Source organism: Salvia hispanica, chromosome 2, assembly GCF_023119035.1.
Source record: "Salvia hispanica cultivar TCC Black 2014 chromosome 2, UniMelb_Shisp_WGS_1.0, whole genome shotgun sequence".
In the NCBI taxonomy this organism is placed as follows: Eukaryota; Viridiplantae; Streptophyta; class Magnoliopsida; order Lamiales; family Lamiaceae; genus Salvia; species Salvia hispanica.
In genome coordinates, this window is record NC_062966.1 from 20,131,859 (window position 1) to 20,147,503 (window position 15,645).

The 15,645-nt window shown below is 33.8% G+C and overlaps 1 protein-coding gene across 1 annotated transcript; it reads right to left on the reverse strand.

Moving 5' to 3' along the window:
• Window positions 1-1,816: 1,816 nt before the first annotated feature.
• Window positions 1,817-10,529, reverse strand: LOC125205338 (protein ROOT HAIR DEFECTIVE 3-like). Its single transcript, XM_048104205.1, has 23 exons — window positions 10,362-10,529; window positions 9,409-9,558; window positions 9,191-9,257; window positions 9,006-9,108; window positions 8,479-8,549; window positions 8,256-8,319; window positions 8,112-8,177; window positions 7,930-7,977; window positions 7,767-7,829; window positions 7,611-7,667; window positions 7,316-7,474; window positions 7,166-7,234; window positions 7,002-7,093; window positions 5,929-6,007; window positions 5,510-5,675; window positions 5,067-5,191; window positions 4,481-4,743; window positions 4,285-4,381; window positions 4,031-4,189; window positions 3,426-3,530; window positions 3,156-3,250; window positions 2,937-3,033; window positions 1,817-2,493 (listed from the first exon to the last, which is right to left on the reverse strand). Exons 1-23 carry the CDS (start codon window positions 10,363-10,365, stop codon window positions 2,245-2,247), a joined length of 2,448 nt encoding a protein of 815 aa, XP_047960162.1. The 5' UTR covers window positions 10,366-10,529; the 3' UTR covers window positions 1,817-2,244.
• Window positions 10,530-15,645: the final 5,116 nt, after the last annotated feature.

Here is a 15,645-nt window from a genome sequence, read left to right on the forward strand (position 1 = left end):
AAGAGATAATTTGATGTGAAAAGTGGATGATGAATGTGTGTATTTATAGATGATTTTGGGATAAAGAAAAGAAATTCAAAAATTTCAAAAAAATGTCCATAAACGGCTATATTTTTTGAGAATCCAATTATTTTTTAATATTAATTTCGAATTTTTTTAAAATAAAAAATAAAAAATCAAATTTGCCAACGAAGCCAGCGGCGGAGGGAGGTGGGGTCGGCCGACCCCACCGCCTTCCCCCGAGAACAGCCAGAAAAATCCTCCCAAGAGTCCCCGACCCCACGCCTCCGAAATTCTGCCCTTGATTTGATGCGGGAACGAGTCACCCCGCTATGGCTCATGTTGTCCCTGCCCAGATTTCTTGTCTGCGCGTGACTGCTTATGAATCTGTGAGAATGAGAGACGGATAATTGGAGAAGAAGACAGCATTTGGGCTTGGGCCCTTTACAATTAATTACTGTACTAGTGGAAGTAGATAATGCCAAAGAGCGTGGAATGTGAAGATTGCTCATGTGTTTAGGGAAAGTAATCAAGTTGCAGACTTTATGGCAAATTTGGGTGTGACCATGCAGCCTGGGCTAGTGGTGTTTGACGAGGCACCGAGTGAGACGATGAATTTGTTGCTGAATGACCGGATGGGGACTATCCACGGTCGTATGTGCCCAATGTAGGGGCGGTGTTTTAACCTTAGGGCGACGCCCTCTTCTTGTTATTATTAAAAAGAGTATGCCAAATAATTTCCATATAAAATGTTTTCTCTAAAAAACAGGGGAGATAAGTTAAAAAGAGTATATTTAAATATAATTATTAGTGAAAATATATCAAATATATGCGGCGCACTAAATAGGAGAGTATCAATTTTATATTTATATTATTTAAAGTTAATGAAATTAGAAAAAAAAATACTATTTCTTACGAGACTATATTTTTTGTGACCATCATTTATACAGTAATAATTTGGTCATATCATGATAAAAGTAACATTTTTCTTGAATTTCAAATAAAATATTAGTTTTTGAAATTTAGTTCCACTTTTTTGGTATGATTTGATTTTAAAAAATCAAACATAACAACAATAAACCAAATTAAATTTTCCACTTCTTTAATCATAGTTTATAATTTTTTCTTTTATTTGGTAATAAAATTTAGATTTTTTTTCCTAATTTTGATAAATATAATCTGTATTTCTATTTCTTATTATTGATTTTAATGACTTTCCATTTTAGACTATTAGTTGTTCTAACTAATGTTGAACAAAATCCCAATTACTAAGAGACAGTGAGATAGTTGATAATGATTCACACAAGATTGAAACTGATTAAAATTAATTAATGGTGATCTCGGATTACGAAAATTTATTGATGGTTTTGATTGGAATATTCTGTATTGTACTCATACGAGCTAACTATTGCGTTTAACATAAGATCATATATATTACATTTGTAATGTATTTTTATTAAAAAATATATATATGTAAATATTATTAACTCGTTCGACCCTACGATTTTTAATTCCTGAATCCGCCATTGGCGCCATGTAAGGCTGAACATGGCTGCTCAGTGGCACGGACGTGCTCTTATTTAAGAGCAGCGCCGTGCCAGCGACGACGGGTGTCCTTGCCGCTGGCAAGGACGGACATAGTGCCGCTGCGGATGCTCTATAATCGCAGTACCAACAAAAGAACATATATAGAGTTGAAACATAGAATTAGATCTAAATATTGACCAGAGACGGTCTTCCACAAGTTCTCTGTTCCTTTTGTTGATAAATTTCTAATATTCCAGAATTGGTTGATCAAACCCCACAAAACTAAACGTACCAAATCAGAAACTCAGTTTCATAAAACAGACCAAAAACATTATTCTTTCCAAACTTTGAGAATCAATCAGAAGAGCTGCACTGCTTCTTCATAACATACAAAATGGGCCATAAAATTTCCCAGTGCGATTCAATACATATTTAGATTTTTCACTTTCTAATGTTACAAAACTGAAGGTAAAGGAAAACGACCACAACCAAGGCCAGGCCAGTAAAAAAACTCGGTCCATGACCACGACAGACAGAAGCAAAGGTGACGAATGGATAAATATGAAATACAACTACGATACCCACATTCGAAAGTATCTTTCTCTTCGACCTCTCTGATTGTATCCTTTCTATGTCATAGATTCATCACGAAACCACAAGAGCGCCTTTCTAATTAGGAGCCGGTAATGCGAGGACAAAATGCAAATGAGAGTGAGCTTACTGTGGCTTTTTGCTGGATGAGGGACTCGAGTACTCTGTACCGTTTTCAGATGTAGTTATTTCAGAGGAAGCACTTGAAGACATTGCACTGTGATCGTTTGTGGTGCTTCGTAAGGTCATAGCTGGAGCGGTAGGGTTCTGCTGATGATCCGCATTAGCTGGTCTTTGGCCTTCCTCTGCCAGCTTTCTTAGGAGGTTCATAACGGTAGGGAGAAATTTGGTCGACAGTGATAGAATTCCAGGTAGCTGTAAGAATAGAAATGAAATAAAATAAACAAAATCAGGCATGGATTGAATTGTGTTAGTAAGTCATAAATTGTGCCTCAAAGCCTCAAACATGTTGGAGGAAATATTGGCGTGAACTTCTCCCACGATCCAAAGGAGAGAAACACAAGGGACAGCAGATGAGTTACGGAACATTTGATAGCAGAAATCCTAGTCGAGTACACTTGAATCATTGTATCCCAACTTGATCTATGCGATGATGTCTAATCCAAACAAAACTAGTTGTTTTATCCGGTATTTTTAACGATATTTGTGCTCCATCCATTATAAATTCTGACTTAGGACTTCCAGAGTTAATAAAGGACTAAATAGGAGTTGGATACCCTGAATTATATATTTCAGAATAAAACATGTGAAATTAAGGAAGCTTGTACTCTGAAAGAAAATTCAAAGAGTTCACTTACAGCTCCGTTTCGGAATTCACCAGAAATGTCTAACTGCACCCATAGGGCTTTTGTAAGCAGAAAAGCAACGAAAATGACACAGAGATACAATGGATTTCTGTCAAAGAAACATTAGCACCAGCAAAAATTAGTGTAAAGATTTAACTGTATGAACTGCTGCAAGGCTAATTCCAATGCCTCCCAGAGACAAGAAATCAGATCATAATTGAATAGTAGTACCTCAAAAGTGTCATAAATTCATTAAATCCCAAAACAACCATGGCTAAGATTGCCCATGGAGGTGGTAACCAGTTGTTATTTCGCCTGCTAGCCTCCTGAAAATATGAAAAATAAGAGAGCATAAGTGACTCTGCAGGACACACCTGGGAAATATAGAATCTTTTATTTGAACAAACGCAGAAGCTATAGTAAAACCTATATATATAATATAAAGTTTAATGACGCATGATACATCAAGATTATCCAAGGCATTAAGCATGCAAGTATTACCTGAGCAGTAATTGCTTGACTAACAGTATACTCGGTCTCCGCTGTGAATTGCCTCCACAAGCTTTTACACTGAACTGGAGATAATAGAGTTTTGGATGATGGAACCTGAAACACAGAAGTCAAAAACAGACCAAGTATCAGTGCCTGGGTGGATAACAACAGATCACTGAGCAACCACAGAATTGCTGAAATTAGATTATCATAGATTGGAGCAACAAAACTACCCCAATGAAAATATTATAAAGCGTGACTAAAACCAACAGGTAAAAAGTTTTAGACATTTGTAGCTATCTTATTCCTAGTTCTTAATCATGGAATTATTCTTGAATATATAAAAAAGTTATATAAAACGTTACAGCTAGGACAACTTGATGTAACATATCATTCTCATTAACAAGTGCGAACCCTCCGTCTTCGATTATCTAGAACGATTGCTCATACATCAAGTAGAACATTATACAAGCAAAAGATCAATAAAAAAGTTAAAAATTTCTTAAAGGAACAATTACTTTACCTAGAAGGTTACCCCAAATGGAAACCCAAATGACATCAATCAGATAATAAAGCATGAATGCATAATAATATTAAAAAGAAAATATATATACCTCATCCCAACTACTTGAAGCAAGAGGATCTGCTGAAATACCCCTACTGGCAGCAGCCCCGCTTTTGGGATCAACAAGAGCAAGGGACAACGTGTTTTCAATAGAATCAGCATCGTCATCCAAACGAACAGCAGCCATAACAGAAAGTAATTTCAAAGACTGGATCCAGAAACAAGAACAATTTAGCATGACAGTTAATATCTCATTACAGGAAACTAGTAATCCACCATAAAAAGTAGTTAAGAGCATCATACAGCAGAGCGAGCAGTTTTGGTGATTGCTCGAATATCTTCCTTCCCGGTCCAGACACGTGGCATTGAGTCAGAATCATGGCTAAATAACATTGTAAACCTGCCAGCAATAGTCTGATTAGTTCACATTGGTTAACAAGTATGAAAAAATATCCAGGACATGGCACCAGATTATAAATAAACAGAACACAGCTCTCACCTGTCTTTCATTCGGGTCAAAACCCTTCCAGCTTCTTCTTTTGCTTTAGCTTCTACTACTCCTCTTGCATAATCCTCCAACCTCACCAGCATTTTTTCCTTTGTTATATTATCTATTTCAAAAGCAGAAAGTGCACTAGAAAACCCATTAATGGCTACTTCCGTCTCACGGCGAAGAAGGTTTCTTATTGCTGGCCATGTGTCATCACTGGCTCCATCTAACAAAGCCTCAACAGGTGCAGCCAAAGCTTCGTTTAATTTTTTCTGCACATGGAAACTATCAGTGTGAGAAGCTAAAATGAAATCACACAAAATAAACACCCACCAAACTGTCTGGTCATTACAACATAAAGCCAATTGCTTAATTTCACGAACTAGCTATTTAGTGCTGGTGAGGATGCAGCTCTGATCACTCTGAACTTGATACCGATTCACAGTTATAAAGATATATGTTTTGCATAGTCTAAAATTGTATTCTTCTGTGGCATAAGTTGGAATAATATTTAAACTAGCGTTGAACAAGTCAACTATATGCATAGTCCTACTAAGACGATTCTACATAGACTGGACTAAGTAACATTGCACACCTCAAACAGGGTAGTAAGATCCGACAACTTGGTAGCGCGAACTGCATCAACATGAGCATCTATATCTCGCCTAAGCTTCTCTCTAACTTTAGAAGAGTCCCAATTTGTTTGACGGATCTGTGCATCTACAAATCATACAAGGTTAATCGAATCAAGATACTCCCAATCACGATATATTAAGGAACTCTTGACATTAAAGAATAGTTCATTATTAACGAGACAAAAATGTTCATCCAGAACAATCCTAGTGCTTTACTAAAAAAAACAAAATATCTACAAGTAGCCTTTAGCAGTAATTCTTATGTGCCCCTTCCAAGATGTTCTCATTTTATGAGAAAACGCAAAAGCAGGAAAAAATAAGTGAATGCTGTAATTCAGCGAAAAATTTCATACCCGTCCAAGTAAAACATCAGACATGGTATTTTATATGTATGGAACTGTACCTGCAGATGCTTCATCAAACTGTGTCATAAAGTAATCGGTGCAGTCACGAGCAGCCACAGCAAATCCTTTACCCTCATTCAAGGTATTATCAAGTGCTTCTTTGAATCTGTCCAAGGTCCCAGAGCAAATATGTTCCAACATGGACTGGTATGCTGGTTTGATGAGCTATTCATAAACAATTAAAAGACAAAGTAAAGAAACCGTCAATGAGAACAGAAGAGAAGTAAGGTACAACAACAGATTAACTGATGAGAGCAATCAAATGTGCAAACTGTTCATGACCTTAACCCCTAAACTCTTATATGGAAAAGTATCAATGCCAAGCTAATGAAAAGAGCTGAGGCAATGATAACTCCTGTTTATGTGAAGTGTAAACCAGATATGGGAGGTTAAAAAAAATGAAGCGAAGAACAATTACTTGCAAAAGCTTCTCTTCCAATTGTTTCCGCTTTGAAGATCTAACACCTTCATCAAAATAGGTAGCATCTGTATCATACCTATTAAAGCAAGAGTCAACACAGCATATAACTTAGCATATTAAACTTAACTGAGCCAATTTAAAAGTAACAAGAATTAATTGGTTTTCTGAAAACTTATTTCATCCAAATGCAGACAAAAAAGGTTATCACTGATAAACAAACCCATTTTCTCACTTTTGTTGATCAATACAAAAGTTTATCTTCGCAACCACAAAGTAAGCACTAGGCAAAGAATGAAACATGTAAAAAGGATACTACCTAGAATTTTTTTATTTCTTCAATCTTCACACAATAAAATACTTAGAAGAGATGTTCCCATAGTCAAAAACTGAAACTACGTAGCCAAATGGACGCAATATTATAAATTTTTCATGAAAAGGAAATGTTTTCCTTTAACATGAAATGTAGAATAAGCTGGAAGTACTGTAAGCTTGAGGAACAACATTCATATGTTTCACAGCTTATCTTAAAGCCTACAAGCTTCATAACACTCAGATCAGTCAGATGTGATGAAACATGAAAGTCCTCCATATTTCCCATAACCATATCCACTAACAATGTTATTGACTTCAAAACTCTTAAGTCACCAGATGATGAAGAGCATATATTTCCTCAATACCACTCGGCTCAAAGGCATTATTTCACAGTAATCAGTTATTGTGAATGTCATTCCGATTTGCCAATTACCAAATTCATCTACTGTGTGATCACTTCAATGCACTGCCATACCACTGTGAGGATCGTCTAAGGTTTCTTAAACACTATCACAATGGTCAAAGGCAATATTTTAAAAGGCATTTACCAACACCAGATTGTAACAAACTGTCCTTGCTCTGGGTAAAAGGTTTAACATTGCATCTCTTTTCTTCAGTATACTGTTTCATGGACAAACATTAAAATGCTCTAAAGAAACTTGTAAATTTCATCAATAGTGACGAAATGTGCATCATGGCATGCAAATATAATTATCATGGAATGGCTAGAAATATATGCAGACAGGCTGTTCACTTACTCCGATAAGCAGACATCAAGAATAGAGGTCAGCTTCTTCCCAAATCCAGGTACAGGGCTTGATTGTACAATCTCCTCTAATTGACGCCACGCCTTCATATTATAAGCCAAAATTAATCAAGTGCAAATCAGAGTACTACTCAATTACCTGTAATATATAAGTACCTCATTCTCAACAAAGGATGAAAACTTTTCATTTGCAATCTCATCACAGCGTACAGTGGCAACCATGACCTATGATCAGGCAACAAATTACATGAAAGAAATTGCATGAACAGTTCATTGTAGATTTTAAACGGATATGATGTTTCAAACCTTGTGAGCAGGCAGGTCCAGGTCCTTATTTTCCTTAATGACTTTCCATATCTGTTGTGCACTGAATGAAAATCCTGAAGCTGGCACCACACCACGCCTATCTCCAGCAAGCCCACCAGGTGCAATAGAATGGAAAAAACGTTGTCTAAGACTCGCCACCTTCAGAAAAAAAACATATAATTATTTTCTGTTCTTCATGTGAAAAAAACACCCATTCTTCCACATTCCTCATGAGCGAGCACAACCCTTTAATATAAAGCCAATACCTTGGAAGAATTCAAACAAGAACACAAACCTGTTCTTTAAATTGTTCTTCCTTCTCTTCATAACTAGAGAGAGCCACAACCTCAACCTGTCATTTAATTATTTGACAAAAAGAAGTCCATTAAGTTTTAAATTTTTTACACAATTACAAAGCAAGGTAAAAATTTATTAATCTGCAACATCTTACATTAAAAAATTCACTTAATGGGGTTTCCTTGTGAGCGTCTGGCTTAGGAACAGAATCCCATATCTTTCAAAAAGTAGGAAGATGAACGGAAGGAAGAATGTTAGTGACCAACTGCAATAAAACCTACAAGCGGTATAGGTACAAGCAACAGCATATCATGTACCTTCTGGACGTCTTCCCTTAAAATTGGCTCCAAGTTCTCCAATGGCGTCTATCACCATGCAAAGCAGACAAGAATGTTACAGCGTTTTCACAAATGATTTGACGGAACAAATGCACCATACATTTCAATAGTCTAAAAGAATCAAACAAGTCTCAAGTGATAAACTAGGAAAGAAAACATACCCTGGTTTTATCACGAATTACAAACATCAAAGTTGTCTTACGAGGACTGAATAATCTCATCATAACCTGATTATAGTAAAAGATAAATCAGAATATCTATTGGCATATTTCGTTAAAGTGTGCATGGATTACATTGATGGTCACCTGAAATACAGTTTTTAAAAGAGGTTTATTTGCAGCCTGTTCACGCCCAATATCATGACACCACCTGCATTATATTTTTTCCCTTAGCATCTCCAAATAGATACAACTAAAAGACTGTAACAACTAGATCAATTTTATTTAAATAATAGTAATAAGAACCCGTTACCCGTCAAAGCAAAAAAATTAAAATCAAGATCATCATTCATGCTATCAAGACTCTTACATATTTATGAGCACTATGTCAGAAACAGCAAGAGCAAAAAGAGCACTCTGCTTTTCAAATGCAGTGTCGTCCTGAGAAGGAGTAAAACAGTCAGAGAATTATAAGAGGAAGATGGTTAGAATTTAGCCCAAACAAACACAAACATATGTACATAAACCTAGAGTTAATAAACAATATTATCAAAACTGAAATGCCTGCATGCAATCAATAGGAAAATGCTTAGTAGGCTTGAAGAACATTTAGGGTGTGGATACACAATACATGTACCAGGATGCAAGATTATCTTCAAAAATCCAGATTTGCAATAATAGGAGAACAAGGTGTAGGTGAAGAGCTATCAGAAGCTTGCAAGAAAAACTGGGTTGCAACTTGACAAAAATTAGATAGCTCAGCAAAAATGAGATTGAGCATTAAATGACATGGATAAAATCTCTCAAGATCTCTAACAGTGCAGAAGATAAGCCGGTAAAACCAAACTAATGGATACATGTCACGACTCAAGTCAACAAGTAGAAATCCAATAGCACCTCTCCTCTTTCTCTTCCATCACTACCCTCTAAATCCATAACGAGAGTACAAGGCTCAATGCCAACACAATGTGCCATCCATATGCCCTTTGTGGTTTGTGACCTGAAAAGATTTAAATGTTCTCTTACATCTGAAATTCCATATAGAAAAGAAATTAGTTTAAGCTCAGTCAAGAGGTACATGCCTCCCCCTTAAAGCATCCATTTCTCTGAAATTCGTACCAAACAGGTGATTCAACAATGTACTCTTCCCTGCCAAATTTCATAAAGATCACAAAACACCCATTGACAAAGTCAGTAGATAATTTAGCATATATCAATTTCATAGTCAGTTTCATGCCTGCATGAAACTGAATAAACTATAGGAGTAATATAAAAGCATGGTTACTTGAAATCTACATACCGCTGCTCTGAGGGCCCATGATGGCTACAACAGCATAAGACAAGCCACACTCAGCAAGTTTAATTTCCTTCACAAAATTATCAACTCCAGCAACATTGAAAGTACCATCCCCTTCTATGAGGTGAGTTGAACAACAATGGTCTCTTTCATCTGTGAAGTAAATGAGCAGTTGCATTATGGAAAAAAGTCAAACAAAACTTCTGTAAATTCATTCACCATAAAACAATAATGAATTATCATTAGGTGAAAACATAACACACAAATAATCAGGCAAAAAATAAGAAAGATGATTAGAAATATAGCACAGAAATACATAAAACCACTAGAAAGCAGAACTACTAAGTTTCATGTGTTCCTATGAGGAACATGCAACTCGACTATATTCTTTCTCATCACCTATGTCGACAAGGTACAAATTCAATCCAAGAGAAACACATGGACTACATTAGTAGACCAGCTGAGAACTTCATCTCCAAATATAAAAAACAAATAATCCACATCAAATGGAAATTTTATCGACTAAATGACTATCCAGATCTTCGTAATTTTACACCATCTCTAATATTTCAGTTTCAACATTCACATCCACATCAAAACACCGCATGATACCGAAATTTAAATCAGACACGAGCTCCAACCACGATTATACCAAATGATATATTCCCCATCCAAAATCCAAATTATGAACTTCATGTCGCTCAAAAAACCAGCGCACCAAAAGCCTACTTATCGAAAATAGCCACCAAAACAACAAAACAGCAGACAATTTTGACCTACTTTCAATCGAAGTTGAAGAAACTGAAAATAAGCTAATCAACTAAATTACAAAATGAAATTTGCTATACTGGTACTCTAATCCCCAAGCAATCACTTTACAATTGATAGGAACAGATCAGTAGGATTGAAGATTCTGCTCTGCTCAAAACTTAACAGTAAATGGATCGGAAACCTACTCATATCGGCGAGCAATGAGGAGACTCCGATCAAGGCGATGGGTGGCCGGAGACGGCGAGATCGGGGAAATTGAGGAGAGAAGGGAAGTTGGAATTACAGTAGATATCTCAAATGGGGATTTAATCAGATTTTCTCAGTCTACAAAAAGTAAGATGACTGAATGAAGAAAAGAAAGAGAATATTAGAAGAATACTCATTAATCGGGATATTAGGATTACAATAATTTTCTAAATATAATTTACTGGAGTACAAACTAAATAAAATAAACTAAAGTATAATTTATTTTACATGTTTATTCCACAAAGTACTACTAAAGCATACGGAATGTAATTTCATTCTAATTTATATGAGTGTTTATTCCACAAAGTACTACTAAATCACACGGAATGTAATTTCATTCCACCAATAATTAATTTTTTAATTCATTTCGGCCTATTTTTATGTACAAAGTATTGTATGTCCGACTTCCAAATCATTTTAGTTTTACCATGATTATCATAACAAATCTCGGTAGACTAATTAACTTCTTTTTTTATGGAACGAAAATGAGGATATTTGTTTTGACCTAAAAACTTCTATTAGTACTAAATTATTGAATTCCCCCCCAAAGAATACATTTATTGTTATGGGTTAATTGTAATTTTCCTTGTTACTTGATAGGAAGTTATTGTGATTTTCCTTGTTATTGGATAAGATAATTAGGCCTCGTTTGATAATTATGTTTCACCATAAATCAATAATAAAAGTCAGTTTTCATCAAATTAGAACATTTGTTGATCAAGCTGAAAAATACAATAATCCTCCATTTTTACGAATATATATTGTTTTTTGGATATGATATATTGTAGTTTAATGGCTTAATTGATGGTCTATAAAATGGAGTAAATATTTTTGGAATCAATTCCCTTTTCATTAATTCCTTTACCTCTAAAATTTTACTCCATATATCCGCCTATATGAAAATATTAGAATACGTGTCTCGAAGACAGAAGAGAAGTATTATTTTGCTTGTTTATCTTGAACTAGTGTTAGCCCACGTGCGATGCACGACATAATATTTTTTTATCATAAATGTTTAAATTGTTAATTGATTAATTAAAATATGAAAATATAACTATATAAAATTAAAAAAGAAAAAGAAAATTATACTACATAATAACAATCCAATAAATATATGCTCCTCGATTCATTTTACACCTAGAGACATAAAGTTAAACATATTTGAAATGGAATCAAGGCATACACAATTATTTGGACAACGACGAAGAGACTATATCAAGTGTTAGACACATTTAAAAATATGTTTAAAACAATCCTTCATATATCTCAACTAAAAATAATGCAAATCACACTTCTAACAAAATAATAAATCGATAACTCATAATATTCAAAACGTCAAAATTATGACCATAAAAAAATTCAAATGATAAATTACACAAAATATTACATTAATTGGTTGAATTAACACTATGAATAATATAGCCCTTTTGAATGTTGTAACGTTTATCTTTATTTATTGTACTTTTAAACGTGGCTTATTGAAATATGAAACATCTATACTATTTTTTATGCTACTTTACAATTCCCAATGCTGCAAATTTTCTTTTTGTTGTAACAACTAATTAGAATCAGTTACACAGTCCATTGCTAATTGAGAATTCATTTAGAGTTACACAGTCTATTGCTAATTAAGAATTCAGTTAGAGTTTTGTGCGGTAATGAACTTTTTGTATGACTAAATTAATAGTATTGAATTATATAAATTGTTTGATTGCTTATGTTATATTTAGGATAATCTTAATTTGAAATGCTTGGTTGATGGATCAAAATTTTCATTACAAATATTATAATAATTTTTGAATCACTTTTTTAACTATCCAATTAAATAAAATATTAACAAAAGTTAATTAATTATTCAGAATAAATAAATGACAAAAATATAAAAAGCATTTTAACAAAACAATCTCATTAATCTCACTCAGCAATTCATATCAATAATCTCATTAATGACCAATCAATTCTATAATTGATTGCTTATGTTATATTTAGGATAATCTTAATTTGAAATGCTTGGTTGATGGATCAAAAATTTCATTACAAATATTATAATAATTTTTGAATCACTTTTTTTAACTATCCAATTAAATAAAATATTAACAAAAGTTAATTAATTATTCAGAATAAATAAATGATAAAAATATAAAAAGCATTTTAACAAAATAATCTCATTAATCTCACTCAGCAATTCATATCAATAATCTCATTAATGACCAATCAATTCTATAATTGATTATGTTTATTATTTTGGTAATTTCGAAAATTTAGCTTTCCATGAGTGAATTTTGTTGTTGATTAATTTTAGCACTTTTAAAAATTATACTTTTTATTCATCTTTAAACTGATTACACATCTCATCACTTCATCTTAATTACCCAAAAAAACGTATTCCCCATGATTGTATGCTTTGAAAAAAAAAAAAAACAATTTCATATAATATAATAATATTTTAATATACATCTAATATTTGGTTAATTTTGGAAGTGGAATAATCTAATTCTTCCAATTGGTATATATTTACCCCAATGATATCAATATTATTAAGTGAAAATTAAAATATTATAAATGATGGTAGACTTTCCATGCTAATATTCAATTAGTTCCATGATTCCATCACTTAAGAATCAATCAACAATAAACCATTAATCAAAAAACAAAGAAAAAAATATATTTAATTAGGCTAAAGAATTCCCCTCTATCTTCTCTTATACATGCTCTAATACGTTTCTATTTATCTTCTCTCCCAACATTTTCTTTCCGCCTCCATTATTTGAATAACCTTCATCTTCTTTGGTAATCTTTTCTAGCACTTTCATTGTCATACGTTGGCGTCATTTTTTTCATCCAGTCAGTTTGCTTCCATTCGCTGGTAAGAACTCCAAACAAAAATCAATCACATATATTATATTGTAACTTTGTGTGAACACAAGAGTTCATGATATAAAATTATGCAAGAAGTCCACTATTGAAAATCACAATATTATAAAAATTCATGGACTATAAAATTTCACAAAATACTCACCAATTTTAAAATCAAATTCAGCAATTTGCATTCCATGTCATTTCTTCTTACTTTTATTGTTGGAATTTCGTTGAAAGAAGACGTCCTGTGAATGAGTATTTATAGAGACTTGTTTTATGTTGTATTTCATACTGCAATAATATCAATCAATTATGGTCAATTGACGTTTATTTTAACGTTCATTTCTCTATTAAAATTTCAAATCAAATGCACCAATAAATTATGTAACCGATTGTGGTGTGGTGGCAACATTAAATTGCTTTAATTTTGCATTATTATTTTCTAAACGCCCATAATTATTGAATATTTAAAATCTTATCCAAAATTTTTGATTATTCAAAATAATGGCCAAAACTCGCCTTTTATAGATGTATAGATACGGCTAGATCACATACTATCACATAGCTAGACCCCTAAACTATTTATTTTATTTATTTATTTTTAATTAAAATCACAACAATTGCAATTCCATCAAATTTAAACTGAACTTCGTTTTTGGCGACGATTCATCAACTTCAACACCATCACTATTCATTTTATGTTATGTTTAGAAGAAGCATACTCGCTAGTAAAGAAAATTTGACAAGATGTATCACTTGTATGAAATGACCTAATTAATAAATCTCCCGCTATCTTAAATTGTGGAGTAAATGATAAAAATGTGATAAGCATGACAATTTTCTTATATATATATAAATTGGTTTCGATAATTGGCTGCGATGCTACTACATGTAGTTTAGCTGTCTAGGTTTGAATATGTTCGTCCTTTAGAAAAGCTATTCGGCTTTAGAGTAGCAAAATTTAAACTCTAAAATGAACTTCTATGAGTATACATAATTACGAATATTTAATGAAGTATGCATCTCTCCTCTCTCTCTCTCTCTCTCAAACTTCAAACAGTAATTCAAAATTATAAAAGAATATACTCCCTTTGCCCTATTAGAAATGAAACGTTTTCCTTTTTGGTCTGTCCCACTAAAAATGAAACGTTTCTAAAAATAGAAACAATACCCTCTCTTCTTTTTCTTCTCTCTTACTTTACTCTCTCTTCATTAACTCACAAAACAACACCACATAAAATCCCATACCGAAAAGCAAATGTTGCATATTTAGTGGGACGGAGGGAGTATAAGAGAGCGCGTTTGATTTTGAAGAAATTAAGAGTTAGGGATTTGTAAAAGGACATTGCTGCATGGCCCGTGTATTTTGCCTCGGCCCGAGCATCTGATGCAGTAATTGATGGTTAACGCGTCGGGTCAAATGACTAATTGCCCTTGTGCCCCTCAGCCATGTCCAATTTGTTGTCTTCCTGGCCCACAAATGGACGTATAATTGTTGTATGAGACGATCGTTGTCATTAACTTTGATGGTTATGATATTAGTGTCTATTTTTAGTTTGCTTAGACGATGTATAATTTGTGTGGTTTTAATTTTACGGAATCAATGCATATTTTTTTTGTGGCTAACCAAATGCGCTCTTAATGATGTTGCTCTTTAAATGTATGGATCATGAACTTTGAATAGCATGATATGATGGCCATGAATTCAATCTTTTCCACAAATAGGCAAGGACACAGTACAATATTACATACACACAAATTAGGTGTTTGATTGCTTATCTCTTGAGGTTGAATTGCTCCGTGATTATCTTGTATAAATATATTATAAGTCATGACTATATCAAGATTAACTATTACTATGCTTTATTTACACAACTAAAAACCATTTATAACACACAAACTTGTCTAATTCATCGAACTGGACATCGTTAGAATATTGATATTATACTGTACATGTCACTAAAATACTAGTAGTACAACACAAGATACCAACACGAGAAATACAATAGAGAGGAATCAAGAAAATTACATCACTTGTCTCTCAATTTATTATTAATTACTATAATTAATTAACCACCATCAGCCACCTCACCGCAGCCACCACCGGTCCCGGTCACCATACCCGGGATCGCAAAAGTCGATGAACACCACCTCACGGTGGTGCTCTGCCACGAGCGGCGCTTTCAGTTTATTCCGACACACCGGGCACGAAAAGTGGCCGTACCCCAACCACCTATCCAAACAGCCCCTATGAAAAAAATGGTCGCATCTCAGCTCCCGAACCTCGTCGTCTCCATCGATCCGACACAGACAAATCGCACACTCCCCCGGTTCGTCGCAGCTCCCAACGATCTCTTTATAGCA